The sequence below is a fragment of the Chrysochloris asiatica genome, unplaced genomic scaffold (genome assembly GCF_000296735.1).
Source record: "Chrysochloris asiatica unplaced genomic scaffold, ChrAsi1.0 scaffold00042, whole genome shotgun sequence".
NCBI lineage: Eukaryota > Metazoa > Chordata > Mammalia > Afrosoricida > Chrysochloridae > Chrysochloris > Chrysochloris asiatica.
In genome coordinates this window covers 3,280,747-3,295,441 of record NW_006408560.1, presented here as the reverse complement: position 1 = coordinate 3,295,441, position 14,695 = coordinate 3,280,747, and the positions used below count along the sequence as shown (strand labels likewise).

General features: G+C 44.2%; 1 protein-coding gene across 1 annotated transcript in view; it reads left to right on the top strand.

Moving 5' to 3' along the window:
* LOC102822169 (myomegalin-like) overlaps positions 1-11,385 on the top strand; it is a 94,642-nt gene extending 83,257 nt beyond the window's left edge. Inside the window, exons 34-40 of the mRNA XM_006861686.1 lie at positions 1,927-2,166; positions 4,860-4,967; positions 5,705-5,931; positions 8,211-8,354; positions 9,404-9,542; positions 9,822-9,868; positions 11,344-11,385. Coding sequence (XP_006861748.1) covers positions 1,927-2,166; positions 4,860-4,967; positions 5,705-5,931; positions 8,211-8,354; positions 9,404-9,542; positions 9,822-9,868; positions 11,344-11,385 — 947 coding nt within the window. The remainder of the gene's footprint in view (positions 1-1,926; positions 2,167-4,859; positions 4,968-5,704; positions 5,932-8,210; positions 8,355-9,403; positions 9,543-9,821; positions 9,869-11,343) is intronic.
* The last annotated feature ends 3,310 nt before the right edge of the window (positions 11,386-14,695 follow it).

Genomic DNA, 14,695 nt, shown 5'->3' with positions numbered 1-14,695 from the left:
ATTCATACTTCGTACATTCCATGTTCCAGTTTTCAATGGATGCTTACAGCTGTTTCTCTTCATTTCAAGTTGTTGCCCATCAGCAAATGCAGGTTCTGTGTGCTTTTCTCCCCCGAGCTTAACTGTATTCATGTCATATGGTCATCCCTACTTTTATGTAATAGAGAATGTGAAATAAGTATATTTTCTCAAGCTAAATGGGTACCTGATGAAACCAGGACTTCAAGATGGTGAGTGGGGTTGGGATATACTGGAATCGGGAGACATTTGAATCAAGGAACCCGCTTGGTAGTGATGTTCTGGGCATTCAGTGATGAGAGTCTCATGTAAGGTGTTATTTGGAAGATAAAGAGGAATTAATTGATGACAAACACTTTCAAGAAAGAATAAGAAAAATTTAGTCAAAATTTGGATTTAGGGGAAGAAAGAGAGGCAGGTGCATCGTGGAATTTTGTGATTAGTTCCTGGAAGTCACGTCTTTATCTGAAATTACCTGTTTGTCGCTGTTGTTGTTCGGTGCCATTGAGTCCATTCTGACTTATAACTACCTTGTAAAGGGTTTCCAAGGAGCAGCTGGTAGGTTTCAATTGCCAGCATATCGCTAGCAACCCAGTTTATTCCCCCTGTAATGGGCCATTTAGGAGTCATTTCAAAGCTACTATGGAATCCTGGTGTGGCGCTGTAAGATAAGCATTGGACTGAAAGGTTAGTTTGAACCAGTGGTTCAAACTCACCAGCTATTCCTGGGAAATCCTAAACAGGATTGCTGTGAGTCACAACTGATTCCATGGCACTTAACAACAACAACCACTAAAAGTTCACTATCTCTTTATTTCCAAAATCCAATAAGATCTTTGAATTTAAGGTTTTTATAAAACTGAAATGATTTAGTGATAAAACTGAAATGATAAAAGAGTTTTCATTTATCCCACTTAGTGAGAACATTCACAGAGCTCATTGCAGAAATACGAATGAGCTTGGTGTGGCCCCAGATGCAACTCCATTGTATTATTTAATATATATATACATTTATATATAATAATATATGTGTATTTAAGTTTTTATTGTGAATTAAGTGATAGTTTACATGGAAGAACATCGGTTTTACACTCATCCTATTGTATTTTGTTTCATTGCAATGATTACAATCCCCTCCATGCATCATTCTCAACAGTATTCTCTTCCATTTCCTCTTTTTTTTTTTTTTTTTTAAATGTACACACATTATATAATATATTCTTATGACATATATATCCTATTACCTACCTGACAGCTAGAACAACTTCTACATATTAAAAGACATTTGGCCCCAAGGCTTTCAGGTAAGGGATTGTGGCCTTGTAGAATATTTATTTGGTACATGTCCTTCACTATGTAGAAATAGACTATGTGTGGTGAATGGAAGCAGAACATCTGAAGAAGTTGAAACATTTACATAATTATGACCTTGATCTATGATGTGGACTCCCATTCTTACAGGGTCCCAATAGGTCTGACGCCACCTCCTCCTTCTCTTTGATCCCTGAGTGTGATGGTCATCAAATATCCTCCCCCCTCAGTCTCTATCCTTTTCTATTCTAATACTGACCTCCTGCCTAGGAAGACCCTGCTCTCTAACCTTTAGGACTAAGGTTAATTTTGGGACAAAATAAGACCCTGACCTACTGCCATCCATATATCCTCTGGATGCATGTGGACATGTGAACTTCAGGGACACTTCTGCCTAGGTGCTTGCCATCTGAGTGTACCTCAGGCACCTCAGAAGCAATGTGGCATCTCTGCCACAGATTTATTGCCAAAATGTGTTGTTCACAACCCGAAGAATACAGTGGGGTTCCAGGAAGAAAAAGCAGTCAGACAGGTATGTTCTGACCAGTGCTTGGATATCCTTGGATTGATGCTACCAGGTCCCTCTTCGTCTTTCAGCTTACAACTGGGATGCCCATCACCAAGTCTCCTTGAGCAGTGAGTTAAGTCACCTGGTGGCAGAGGTCCGAGCTTTGAGGGGGCAGCTGGAACATAGCATCCAGGTGAACAACTCTCTGAGGCTGCAGTTGGAGCAGCAGTTGGATGGTGGTGCCGTCAAAGCCAACCTTAGCCCCTCATCTGTTACCCAGGACTTCCCTGCTGGCATGGATCCTGGGGACCAACAGCCACTCTTCCAAGGTAGGAAGAAAAGGGGATTAGGAAACACGCAGCCATGGGGCAGGCAGTTCATCAAGATGTCTAAAGTTGAAGGGGCGGTCTTGCCTCTCCCATGCTCTTGAGTCAGGTTGAACCCAGAGATACTTTAATGCAGTTCACTGAGTGAAAGCCTGAGACCGAGGGTCAGAACTGGCTCCACATATGCAGTTCGGCATTTACAGCTTGCTTGCCTCGGGCAAATTGTTTAAACTCTCAGGTATGTAAGCCTTGGCTTCCATATCTTTGAGATGAGGATAATAGTAATGTAGACCTTGGATGATTACTGCAGTCCCTGGTTGAAATACATGTTTACCATAGTCAACTGCTAACTGAAAAGTTGAAGGTGTGAGTCCAACCAGAAGTGCCTTTGAAGAAAGATCTGGAATTCTACTTAGGAAAAATCAGGCATTGAAAACTCTGTGGATACACATGGGATCTCCAAAAGTCAGGACTGTCTTGAATCTTGCTGTATGATTCTTCTGAGCATTAAATGAAGTAATTTATCAGTGCCTGGCACAATAACAATTGCTCAATAATTAACAGCTATATATGCTAATGGGGTCCTGGTGTGCTGCTGTAGGATAACCACTGATTGCTAACCACAAGGTGGGCAGTTCAAACACACCAGCTGCTCTTTTAGAAACCCTATAAACAACAAAAACATATACTCTTTTAGAAACACTTAACAACAACAAAAACATATACTAATATCTATTCCTTGCATTTGTCTAGGACAAATTAACTGAATGTTTTGTTCCTTGCATTTGTCTAGGACAAATTAACTGAATGTTTTCGAAGATGTAGTTTTATCAGAGACAGGAAGTTCCACTATGTCTGTATTTCACATGAGAACCAGAATTAGAACCAGATCTTCTGATTTCCCATCTGTCCCTCTGTGCCCTATGTCAGTATTGCTGACCTAGTCATAGGCCCTAGCCTGAGTTTCCTTTTTCTCATCCATGAGGCAACGAGCTGTGTGGAAACACATTCCTCCTCTTAAGGAGATCAGGACAGAATTGGATGGGGAAGTATTGGGTGATGAGCACCTTTATTCCAGGGGACAGTTGTCCCCTTCTTCTGCCCTATCTCCTGCCTGTCTTTTCTGACGGATATGTTTGTCTAGCTCTCCCCTCTCATCTCAGCATTCCTCATCAATCTCACATCCCCAGATTTCAATATGAATGCTTAGACTATTCCCAAACAAGTCTGTTACACATTCCACTTTTTCTTCCTCTTCTTTCTGTTTCTTTTTGATGCACATTAATTCACCATGTCCACTCACCTCTGTGGCCAGATCCTTCATTTTTATTCTAATCAGGGACCACTTCTGCTTGTGCCTGCTTTTCCTGGGTCATGCTAACCTTTAGTCTTCTCGGCTCTATTGTTGTTTTATGCCGTCAAGTTGGTTCTGATTCATAGCAACCCTCTATAGAGTTTCTGAGAGTGACTGGTAGGTTTGAGCTGCTGATGTTGCTGTTACCAGTCCAGTGCTTACTCTAAAGTGCCACATCAGGCTCTGTTTTGTTGTTGTTAACTTCTGTCAAGTCGATTCTGACTCATAGCGACCCTCTATAGGGTTTCTGAGGCTGTAAATCTTCTCAGGAATAGAAAGCCTCATCTTTCTCCCACAGAGCTGCTGGTGGGCTCGAACCACGGACTTTGTGGTTCACAGTCCAATGCTCATCCTATAAAGCCATCACACACTCATTAATCTACCTTATTTGTCACATGAAGGTGATTCTCATGTGATCATGTTGCTGTGACTCTGAGCGTAGCACCTGGCATTAGAGACTGCTCACACACATCAGGCACAAGGTCTGCCCTACCTGGTGGGGTCATGATAGTTGTAGTGACCTTCACTTCCAACTGCCCAGGTTCCCATGACAACAGCGAAGACCCAGCCCCTTTGGCTCAGTCACTCTTCCTCTTTCTCACCTAGCACAGAAGCCTGAGCAATAAACCAAACTCCAAGCCATGTTTACCTGAGCAGGGTCATATTTGTGTTCTTTGTGACACTTTCCCATTCTTCTACCCTAGAATTTCTTCCTGGTCTCCACCCAAACTTCTGTTTCCTTTTCTTCTCATACTGTTAAAGTGTTTCCCATCCAACTCACCAGAATGATGATCGAATGTTGAGTTTAATCCCCTATCCATCCTTTCATTTTTTTTTAAATTTAACATTTAAAACACATATGTTGTTGACGTTGTTAAGTGCCAGCAAGTCGGTTCCGACTCATAGCAACCCTGTATAGGGTTTCCAAGGAGCGACTGGTGAGTTTTAACTGCCAACCTGGTAGTTCAAACTGACCTTGCAACCCAGTGCTTTATTACACAGCACCACACCAGGTCTCCAAAACAAATAGTATATATATATTTGCATATTTCTATTAGGTTCCAAGGCGTTTTAGACACCACAAACATGCAAAATTAAATTCAAAAGAGTTTATAAAAATATAGCTAATAATTTATCAAACTAGAAGTTGCTTTTTAATTGAATACCCTTCAATTAAAAGAACATCTTTTTGTTCCTGAATAATGAAGCATATCAAACTAAGGCATTCGATTGCTTTTGACTGTGGTATATGGGTGATAGTCATCGAAGAAGAGGCTGTGCATGTGATTCATGGGCTGTGTGATCCAGGGTTCTGACAGTGACCATGCTCTTCACTCCCTAGATTCCCTGTCTTCCCCTCCGGTTCGGGATGTTGGCTTGAGTAATCCGGCTCTGGTCTTCCCTTGCTCTGCTCTTGGTTCAGAAACCTCCATCTTCAGCAGGACAAATGGTAAATATGGGAACGGAAGGGCTCAGGAACAGATGAGGAAGACAAAGTAATACAAGCGACCCTTGGTTGTATACACCTTTCTGTATTTGGAGATTCTTACCTGTGTACCTGAAGGTCTTTAGCCCTACTGGCTGTCTTTCTGGATTATTCTTCTTCCTCCTATGATTTGTCCTAAGGAGCTCTGGTAGCGTAGTGGTTACGAATCGGGCTGCTAATATCATGGTCAGCAGTTCGAAACTACCAGCCTGTTCTGCAGAAGAAAGATGAGGCTGTCTGCTCCTGTAAAGATTTACAGCCTCGGAAACCCTGTACAGGGTCGCTATGAGTTGGGATCGACTCCACAACACACAACAACAGCAAATGATTTGTCCTACTGCTCAGTTTTACTTCGTTGCTCTATTATCGCTCTATTCTTGATAGGACTCTCTGTATCCAGTTTGATGATCTTATCTCTGTATCTTCTCTATCAAAAAAAATTAATAATACTTTTAATGAATACTTTATTTGTCACTAAGGATACAACCACAGCCTAGCAATTTTATCATTAATGAGATAATGTAAGAAAGAATAAAAATATATACCAAAATATCTCTATGGACTTCACCCTATCCTTGTACTTTCTAAGGCTATTCCTGGTGGCTTCTTTCACTGTTTGGCATCTCTTTTGGATTGAAGCAAACTGAGTATATGTTTATGAATAATACTGGATTCTCTTCTGCTGTGGTTTTATTTTTCAGAGATGGATTTGGATACTTCTCCAGTAGTGAAGAACCCTCCCAAACTGGAGGGTGAGGCTACTGATGGCTCCTTTGCCAATAAACATGGTCGCCATGTCATTGGTCATATGGATGACTACAGTTCCCTAAAACAGCAGATTGGAGAAGGCCAACTGCTGGTCAAAAAGATAGCCTCTCTCATGAGATCAGCATGCAACTTCCCTAGCCTTGAAGCTCAAGGCACAGAGGTAATCCTATGTGTGGCTCTTAGGTGCATATTCTCCTGGTTGTCCTTTCTTCTGAGTTTAGTTCATTCTCCCACTACCTTTTTTAGCCTCTCCATCTTCCAGCAGCTAGGGGTTCATTTGTCTACCCAGATAATCCTTTCTTCTCTACCTCCTCTTTTCACTGTAAACTCAACTCTGTTTGAGATGGAGTTGATTTGATATTTCCTTCAGTACCACAGAAAACAAAAGCGTGCTGGTGATGTGATATAGGATAAGTGCTGGACTGCTAACCACAAGTTGGTAGTTCAAACCTATGAGTCGCTCCTCTGGAGAAAGATGAGACTTTCTATTCTTGTAGAGACCACCCCCACCTTTGGTGCCGTCAAGTCAGTTCCAACCCATAGTGACCCTGTACAGGGTTTCCCAGGAATGGCTGGTGAGCTTGGACTGCCAACCTTGTGGTTCAAACTGACTTTGCAGTCCAGCGGATTAACCCGTAGGACTATACCAGGACTCCTGTGTATAGGGTTTACAGCTTTGGAAACCTATACAGTGTCTCTGTGAGTCAGGACTGACTTGAGTGTTCCTCTGGTAGCATAGTGGTTACGAATCAGGCTGCGAATCGCAAGGTCAGCAGTTTGAAACTACCAGCTGTTCCGTGGGAGAAAGATGAGGCTTTCTGCTCCCGTAAAGATTTACAGCCTCGGAAACCCTGTACAGGGTTGCTATGGGTTGGAACTGACTCTACGGCACTTAACAACAACAACAACTACAGAAAAGTCTGTGTAGATTGTCATCATCTGTAGTAGAGCATTTGCTTAGTGCCCACATGTACACGGTGCTGGATGGAGCACCCTTTAGTGGCTTATCTGTTATAGGCATATTGAAACACACTGTCATCTGTGAGCAGGATAAAACCACTGAGTCAGAGGGATTGCATCTGTATAGTCCGTGTGTGTGGAAGGAGCAGAAGGTTGGCAGCTATGGCCTCTCCTTGTTCAGCCTGAGCAGGGGTGGGAAAGCATTCAGCAGAGATTCTCAGAGTGCTCCCCTGCTAAGAGACACCAAGCACCAATTGTGCTGTCATGGCAGGAGGGATACTCGGATGCCCAGGGATAGCCTCTGCCTCCAAGGAGACACAACTCAAGAAGGAAAGACGCACATCCACGTAAATGAACACAACGAAGTGCTACAGGCAGAATGTTAGAAGTTGCCCTCTGTATTTTGATAGCAGAAATGCAAACATGGTTATTTATACCAAGGAAGCAGAGTCACAGTTTCACAGAGGGCATCACAGGTGGATGAGTCTTGAAGCTGAGTATATTCTTCGGGTGGAGAAGGGCATTCCAGGGAAAGTTGTGGGCAGCACCTCAGTTCTCAGAGGCATAAGTGGTTCAGCTCAATCAAAGCATAGTTGTAATTTGGGGAAGAGGTAGAGGTGCCAATGCAAAAAATAAATAAATAAAAATTAGGGTTTTGGAATTGATAGCCTTGAACATCTACTAGAAAGGTTAAAGGTTAAAGAGAGAGAGTCGGCAACCCTGAGACCAGAAGAACTTCATGGAACTAGATCCACTGCTCTGAAAGGGATAACATTAGAAGGTTCTGGATAGAGTGGGAGAAAATGTGGAATGAAACTCAGTCATAAAAGAAGACCAGTCTTACTGGTCAGATAGAGACTGGTGGAATGTCTGAGACTATGTCCCTTAGTCACTCTTCTGGTCTGGAAACAAACTCACTCTCTTGGCTCAGTTTTCAGCTGAACAATAGATAGTGCCTCTAAGGGAACAGTAACACCAGGGAGGTGTGCTCACCTGGGAATAATCAACCATTTGCGATCAAAAGGGCGGCACTTACCAAGGTCAAAGGTCAGAAGAGTTAGGAAAGAAGGAGAAATGGGCAGAGGAAACCCAGGAAGGAAGTTGGATAGTACTGTTACATTGTGGGGACTGACATCAGTAAGATGAGACAAATGTGTATGAGTTTTTGAAGGGAAAACCCATGGACTCTGTATACCTTCCCCAATTTACAATAAAAAGATTTTAAAAACAAAAGAAAAAAACATAGGAGAAAGCATGATTCCAATGATGTCTTACAGGTTACACCTTTCAGGTGTAACCTGTAAGGGTCAGTGCTACAATAGGAGATCTTGGGTCATGGGGTAGGAGTTTCTCAGTTCTGCACATCCATGTGCTGCCACTCACCCACAAGGGAAGCTTAAGCCCTGTGCTTGGGGAAGAAGAAGACAAGAAAAGGGTGGCCTCTCAGTCCATTTGTGTCCATCTACTTCCTCCATCCAGGTGCTCAGCTATGAGCATGCCCATGAGCTTCGGAGCAGTGCCCGTGCCCTGCACCACACCTTGGAGGAGTCGGCCTCTCTCCTCACCATGTTCTGGCGGGCGGCCTTGCCAGACATCTGCAGCCCCACTCAGTCAAGCAAAGTGGTAAGGGACCAGTATCCTTTACTGGCTTGAAACCCAGTTCTTCTGCCTCTAAATACTGTTCTCTCCTCAATTGCACTGAGGTTCTGAGGATCAGGAGCTGACTGGTGATCTGGGGAAAACTGGCCCTAGGACAGCATCCTTGGAGGGAAAGACCTCTGACCCATAGGGGAGTGCTCTGTGCAGCTCTGACTACACCCCTTCTTCTCCCACCCCCTGACCCTGGGACATGAAATCAACAAGGAAGAGAAAAGGCAGAAAGAGAACCCTGGCAACGTTTAACTTTCTGAAATTTGACTGAGCTGAAATAAAGGGGCACATTAAAACTTCATCACCTCCTACCCCTAAACTCAGTTCCGCATAATCAAACATGATCCCAGAAGGTCACTGTGTCACCATATCACCCCAGTGGAATCCCAATACATCATGTATTTGCATGCCCAGGCCTGCCTGGGGAAAGTCTACTCCATTAGGGTCCTCTCAGATTTCAGGTTGATTCTTCAACTGGCAGAGCCTTCAGCAAGCCCCTTCCAGGGCTCCCTCCCTAGGTGTTCAAATCCAGATTTACATCACAGAGAAATGATGGGACGCAGCTATACTAATTCCAAGGAGAAGGCCTTTGTCATCTTCAGGCTGACAGAGATATTTCTAAACTTGCAAACTTTCCTCAAGTCAGGCATACTACTCCTGCACTAGCAAGCTTTACTTGCATGCCAGAGTGATGTAACTGACGTCAGGACTAAAACTGAGCTGTGTGTGGTCCACAGTCGGACCTTTCAGTTCCAGCCTGGACTCAGGTTCTTTTCAGCAGCTAAGCTGCATGGGGGCTTCCAGGATCTCAGCATTTCCGCCCAAGGTCTTCTTCATAAGTTATCACCAGCTAGAGGGTTTGCAGTCCAGAAAATGAGAAGATTGGGGAATCCTACTTTGGATTATTGTTATTGTTGTTGTTATGTGCCGTGGAGTCGATTCCGACTCATAGCGACCCTGTACAGGGTTTCCAACGAGCCATAAAGCATGTGGCGCTTTAGACTTCTGCCCTTCTTCCTCAGGGAGCGTCCATGAAAAGAGAACTTCTGGAACTAAGAACCAAGCTCTCCAAACATGAGACCCTCCTTCAGAGCACAACTGAGCAACTGAAGACTGCCAACCAGCAGAAGGAGAGCATGGAGCAGTTCATCTTCAGTCAGTGTAGGTGTCCGGGGGAGGTGGTCTTCTTGACTCCACACTCATGCTGCTGAGAACAGTGGCCAGAGGGGCTGGGAGATGTCAGGAAGGAGGCGTCTGCTGTGACTTCTCTGATCTCCCTACGCCATCTATAATTGTGGATACAGAGAGTGGGGAGGATCAGGGACAGCAGGGGAGCCCCAAGCTCAGTGGCCAGGAAGAGACACTTTAGGAAGTACCTGTCACAGCAAGTGTGGGCTCAGCTGATAATTTCTGCTCTGTTGGACTGTTGTGTTGTTTCAGTGACCAGGACACATGATGTTTTGAAGAAGGCCAGGACAAATTTGGAGGTAAGGTAACTACTGCACCAGTCAGAGCCACCCAAACCATCACCATTAATCACCAGAGGATGCAGGGGGTTCTATGCCTGCTTTGACCTTCCGGGGGATTGCTGGCCACTTCTAGGATCACAAGTTATCTTCCCCTTGGTCAACCCCCTTCTCTGACATTTCTGTCCCCTCGAACATGGGCAACATCTTCCCTTCTTTCTGCTCCAATTTCCCCTTCATTAGGCCAGTCAGGAGATGAGAGAAGTAGAGTTCAGTTGTTAGCTGAGGTCAGAGGACAGAGAGAAGTCAGCCTAGGAGTTGTGTTATGGTGACTCCCGTGTTACTATAGGAACACGTAAAAGCAAAGTGTCCCTTAGTAAATTTATTTCACTGTGAGCTACTGAGTTGACACCAGCAATTTGATTTTGTTATTTATTTTTCCGTAAGAATCATCAGATAAGAGAACCCTTGGGGTTTATTGATAGAAAAGGATTTGATAAAACACTGAGTATTACAGGGAAATATTTTATATGTAGGCTAGATGTTCTGTACATTAAAAAATATCATAATCATCCCCCAGAAAACAGTTGGAAGAAAAACTTAAGGTGTAAGAAATGGTGTCAAAAGCAGAAGCTACAGCTTTTAACTTAGGCAAAAAGTTTTGCTATCTGCAATTGAGCATATTCCCTGAAATGTCCTGGAATTGTAACCTGTGGGATATTGAATTCTGTAGTGTGAAAATGGGTTGGGGCTCTGATAAAATACTACTTTTTTACTTTCTTTCTGCTAATCCCCTTTTATTTTTCTCTGATGCTCCTTTTCTTTCCTGAGCCTCTTTAGACGAACACTTACAAGATTTCTTCCATAAAGCCTTATTGCTGTCCCCACAAAGGTAACCCAACAGCCTCAAGTCTTGGCTAGGAAGCTTTCCTGAGACCCTGGAAAGGGTCTGAGGCCTGTGTCCCCACCTGTCTGGTTACTAACTGGCTGTGTGGCTTTGGCTGGCCCCTTTACCTCTGTGAGTCCGCTGCCCCTGCCTTTAAAAGGTGGAACCAAACTTAGATGTTCTCTGAGGCTTTGCTGGCTTGGCCTCTCCCTCTCTCATAATAAAGTGGACATAAACGTAACAGAGGCATTTCCTTGAAAAATGTCCTCTCTTTCCCACAACAGGCTTGTTTCATGTGTGCATGTCACAACTTTTTTTCTGGGGTTGACAAAGGCTTCAAGTGAAGTGGACTGAGAGTGGATTGGTCCTGAAGAGGTAGTGGTGGGAGCCAGCCCCTCTAGTCTGCAGCAACTTTGAGCAGGGTCATCACCGGTGGACAGTGTGGCGGGGGCTGTTCTCTAACCTGGGGACATCGGCTGCTCCTCCAGACTGCAGTCCATCCCCTGCACCCTCCTCTTAATAGGCTCACCCCAGCCTCAGGAGCCTCAGGAGCCCTCAGCGAGGCCTGACCAGAGATTCTTAGTGTGGTCACTCTCTTCTCTGCCTCCAGGTGAAATCCCTACGGGCTCTGCAGTGCACTCCAGTCTTGTGACCCTTGCCTTCCAGGAGCCTTGCAAGAAGCGAAGCCACCAGAGGTCCTTAAAACAGCAGGAAGGATGGGCCTGTCCCCCTTTCTTGCAGTTGCCTATCTACTGAGGAGGGCCAGGGCCGCAATCCTGCAGACCTGCTAGAGGGCTCTGAAAGAGTCAGAGCTGCGTCTTGGTGAGGCTAGAGTCTGCAGGAAGCCTTCCTTACAGTTAAGGAACATCATCAGCCAAGACCACCTGGCCCAGCATGAAGTGAGACACACCTAGTTTGCATGCAGAACCTTGTGGCACCGCTTCTAAGTAGCCTCAGCGGCATTCGGAATGAGCTACAGCACCTGTCTGTCGCCTCTTCATATGCTCCAGTCAGGACAAACAGCATCTGCTTCCTTTGAGTGGGCCATGGGTCCCAACCCGGAGCTCCTCAGGGGGCTGATGGACAAGGATTAACAGAGGCTGCATGAGCCTCGCCCACACCCCACCCCCGACCTGGACATGCTCTGGGTCACAGTCAGGATGCACTTTATCAGCATCACACCACCCGTGTGCTCTGAGACCACACCAGGAAAGCTGCTGCTTCCCAGAGGCCATCTCTCATGCTGAGCACAGCACTGCTGATTTCGTTTCCTTATGATCTTGAGAATGCACAGACCACAATTTAAATGTGATGACCCCTTCTGTGATCCCGCTTCCCTCTGGGGAGCTGGGACAGATGGCCAGAACAAGCCCATTGATAGTCTTGAAGAAAGCAAACCTGTGCTCATTGTAAGTGGCAGGTGAGAGGCTCACAGACGTACTACAGCCTAGTTTGTGTCTTCACAGTGCTTGTAGGATGTGTGGACGTGTGTATAAATGTACGATAGATATTTATATATGTTGCTATAGCGATTCACTGAAGGTCAACATACCTGGTGGACAGGGTCGGTGACAGGAAGTACAACAGTGTTTTGATGACTATTAAAAGCAAATCTGTATAAAGAAATTGTTTTGTTTTCCCTACCTGGCTTTTGTTTCTCATTTCTACGCCAATCTCTGAGCTGAGCGTTAAGAATAGGAAAGACAAACTGTCACTAAGAATCTCACAGTCTAATGATTGACTTCTAAGTTTAGGAGAACAAGTATTTCCCTCTGTGTCATTTTGTAAGAATTTCTAGACTGAAAATAAGGAAGGGGTAGGTCTTAAGTTTGGTGCATTGTGGGGAGCCCCTCAGCAGTGCAAACAGTTAATGAGTTTGGCTGTTAACCAGAAGGCTGGAGGTTTGAATCCACCCGGGGTAGTACCTCAGGACAAAGGTCTGGTGATCTACTTCTTTAAGAATCAGTCATTGAACCCTCTATGAAGAATAGTTCCACACTGACGCACATGGGATCTCCATGAGTCAGAATGCATTCCAGGGCAACTATGGAGACAGATGTGGTGGCTGGAGTAGCTACGTCCTGGGCTTCAAACTCAAGAAATCTGTTGACTCAGCTTCTAAAATCTGCATATTTTACATAAGCACCCCAGGTTACTCTTATGCAGGTGGCTGTAAATCACAAACTAAAAAACATTGTTGTATGGCATCAAAGACAACCTCTATTGTTGTTGTTAAATGCCTTTGAGTCAGTTCCGACTCATAGTGGTCCTATACAAGGTTTCTGAGGAGCATCTGGTGAGTCTGAACTGCCGACCTTGTGATTCAAACCAAAGCTTTTCATGAAAAATAGACAGATATGGGGATCATTCTATAAATGATGACATCAAGATCCTAAAATATGCCTTGGGACAAGTGCTTACTTGTGTTCTTTTGCCTTTCAGAATTAAAACAAAGGAGCTCTGGTAGGGTAGTGGTTATGAACTGGGATGTCAGCAGTTTGAAACTACCAGCTGTTCTGCGGGAGAAAGATGAGGCTTTCTGCTCCTGTAAAGATTTACAGCATCGGAAACCTTATACAAGGTCGCTGAGTCGGAACCGACTCCAAGGCACATAACTGCCACCACTCAACAATTATTTCCTGGAAATAGTTAACCAAGCAAACAAACAGAAACAATAGATATAAAATCAACCACAATCACCACCACCAATAAAAAGATGCACCTAGAGCCAGAGGTATACACATGCCCTACTTTATAGAGAGATTGAGAAAACTCGGTATCTGCCTTTTCATTCAGTTGTTAGTGTTTCCATTAGTGCCTTTGGCTGTCAAATACAGAGGAACTGTTGGCAGAAAAAACTGAATGGATGAATAGTCACATAGACCACTAAGATTTTTTTTTTTTCACCCCCAAGATGATGTAGCAAAATTTGAGGACTTCTTGCCCTCTGGTTGTTCGAGCATTCCAGCAATTGTCTTTCATTCCCACACTTCTAGGGCTGGGAGATCTTAATAATACCAGGGTAAGTCAAGAAGTTTTGATACTAGGACTCAAGTTCATATATGCATGGATATGCTTAAATATGTCTCTGTGGTCAGTGGATGGCTGCAGACAGGTTTTCTCAGCAATACACTTGTCTTAGTCTAGTTCGAGTGCCTTCAAAGACAAAGTCTAATCAAAGCAATGGCTTCCAAGGGGATCAACTAGGTCAGTTCAAATCAGCTCCGAATGTGATGGTGACCACTTTTTGGAATCCCAACGACACATTTTTGATAGATTTTCTCAAAGGACACAGGAATGATCGTGAGAGCTTCTTATGAAGAAGTTTTAAGACAATTGAAGATTGAACTGGTGAGAAAAAGGCCAGGAAAGTTGCTCTGAGGAATAAATGTTTCCATCATAACAATGCACCTGCTCATTTGTTGACGGTAGCAAGGGCTGTTCTATGAGAATGTAATTGGAAAACTTTCCCCCATCCACCCTGCATCTCCCTGATCTTGCCCTTTTAGACTTTTTTTTGTTCACCAAAAAATGGTTGCAGGGACACGAGTTGAGTCTAGGAATGCCAAAACTGCCATCTTGATGGGATGGATGTGTATTTATAGTCTTACATTATTGTTCTGTAGGTTAGAAGTCCAATGTGCATCTCACTGGACCAAAATCAAGGTGTTGGCAGGGGAGCTTTCCATTCTGGAAGACCTAGGGAGAATCTGTTTTCTTGCCTTTTCCAGTTTGTGACTTCCTTCCACTATCTTTAAAACCAGAACAGCAGGTGTAGTTCTGACATCTCATCACTGTGCCCTTGATTTTTACCTCATTATTAAAGGCTCTTAATGATTCCGTTGGTCCCAAATAATCCTGGATCATCTCCTCATCTGCAAGTCTCGTCTAGTCACACCTGCAGATTCATCTTTGCTAGGTAAACTAGAGAGACCAGGGATTATGAGGTGTACATCTCAGGG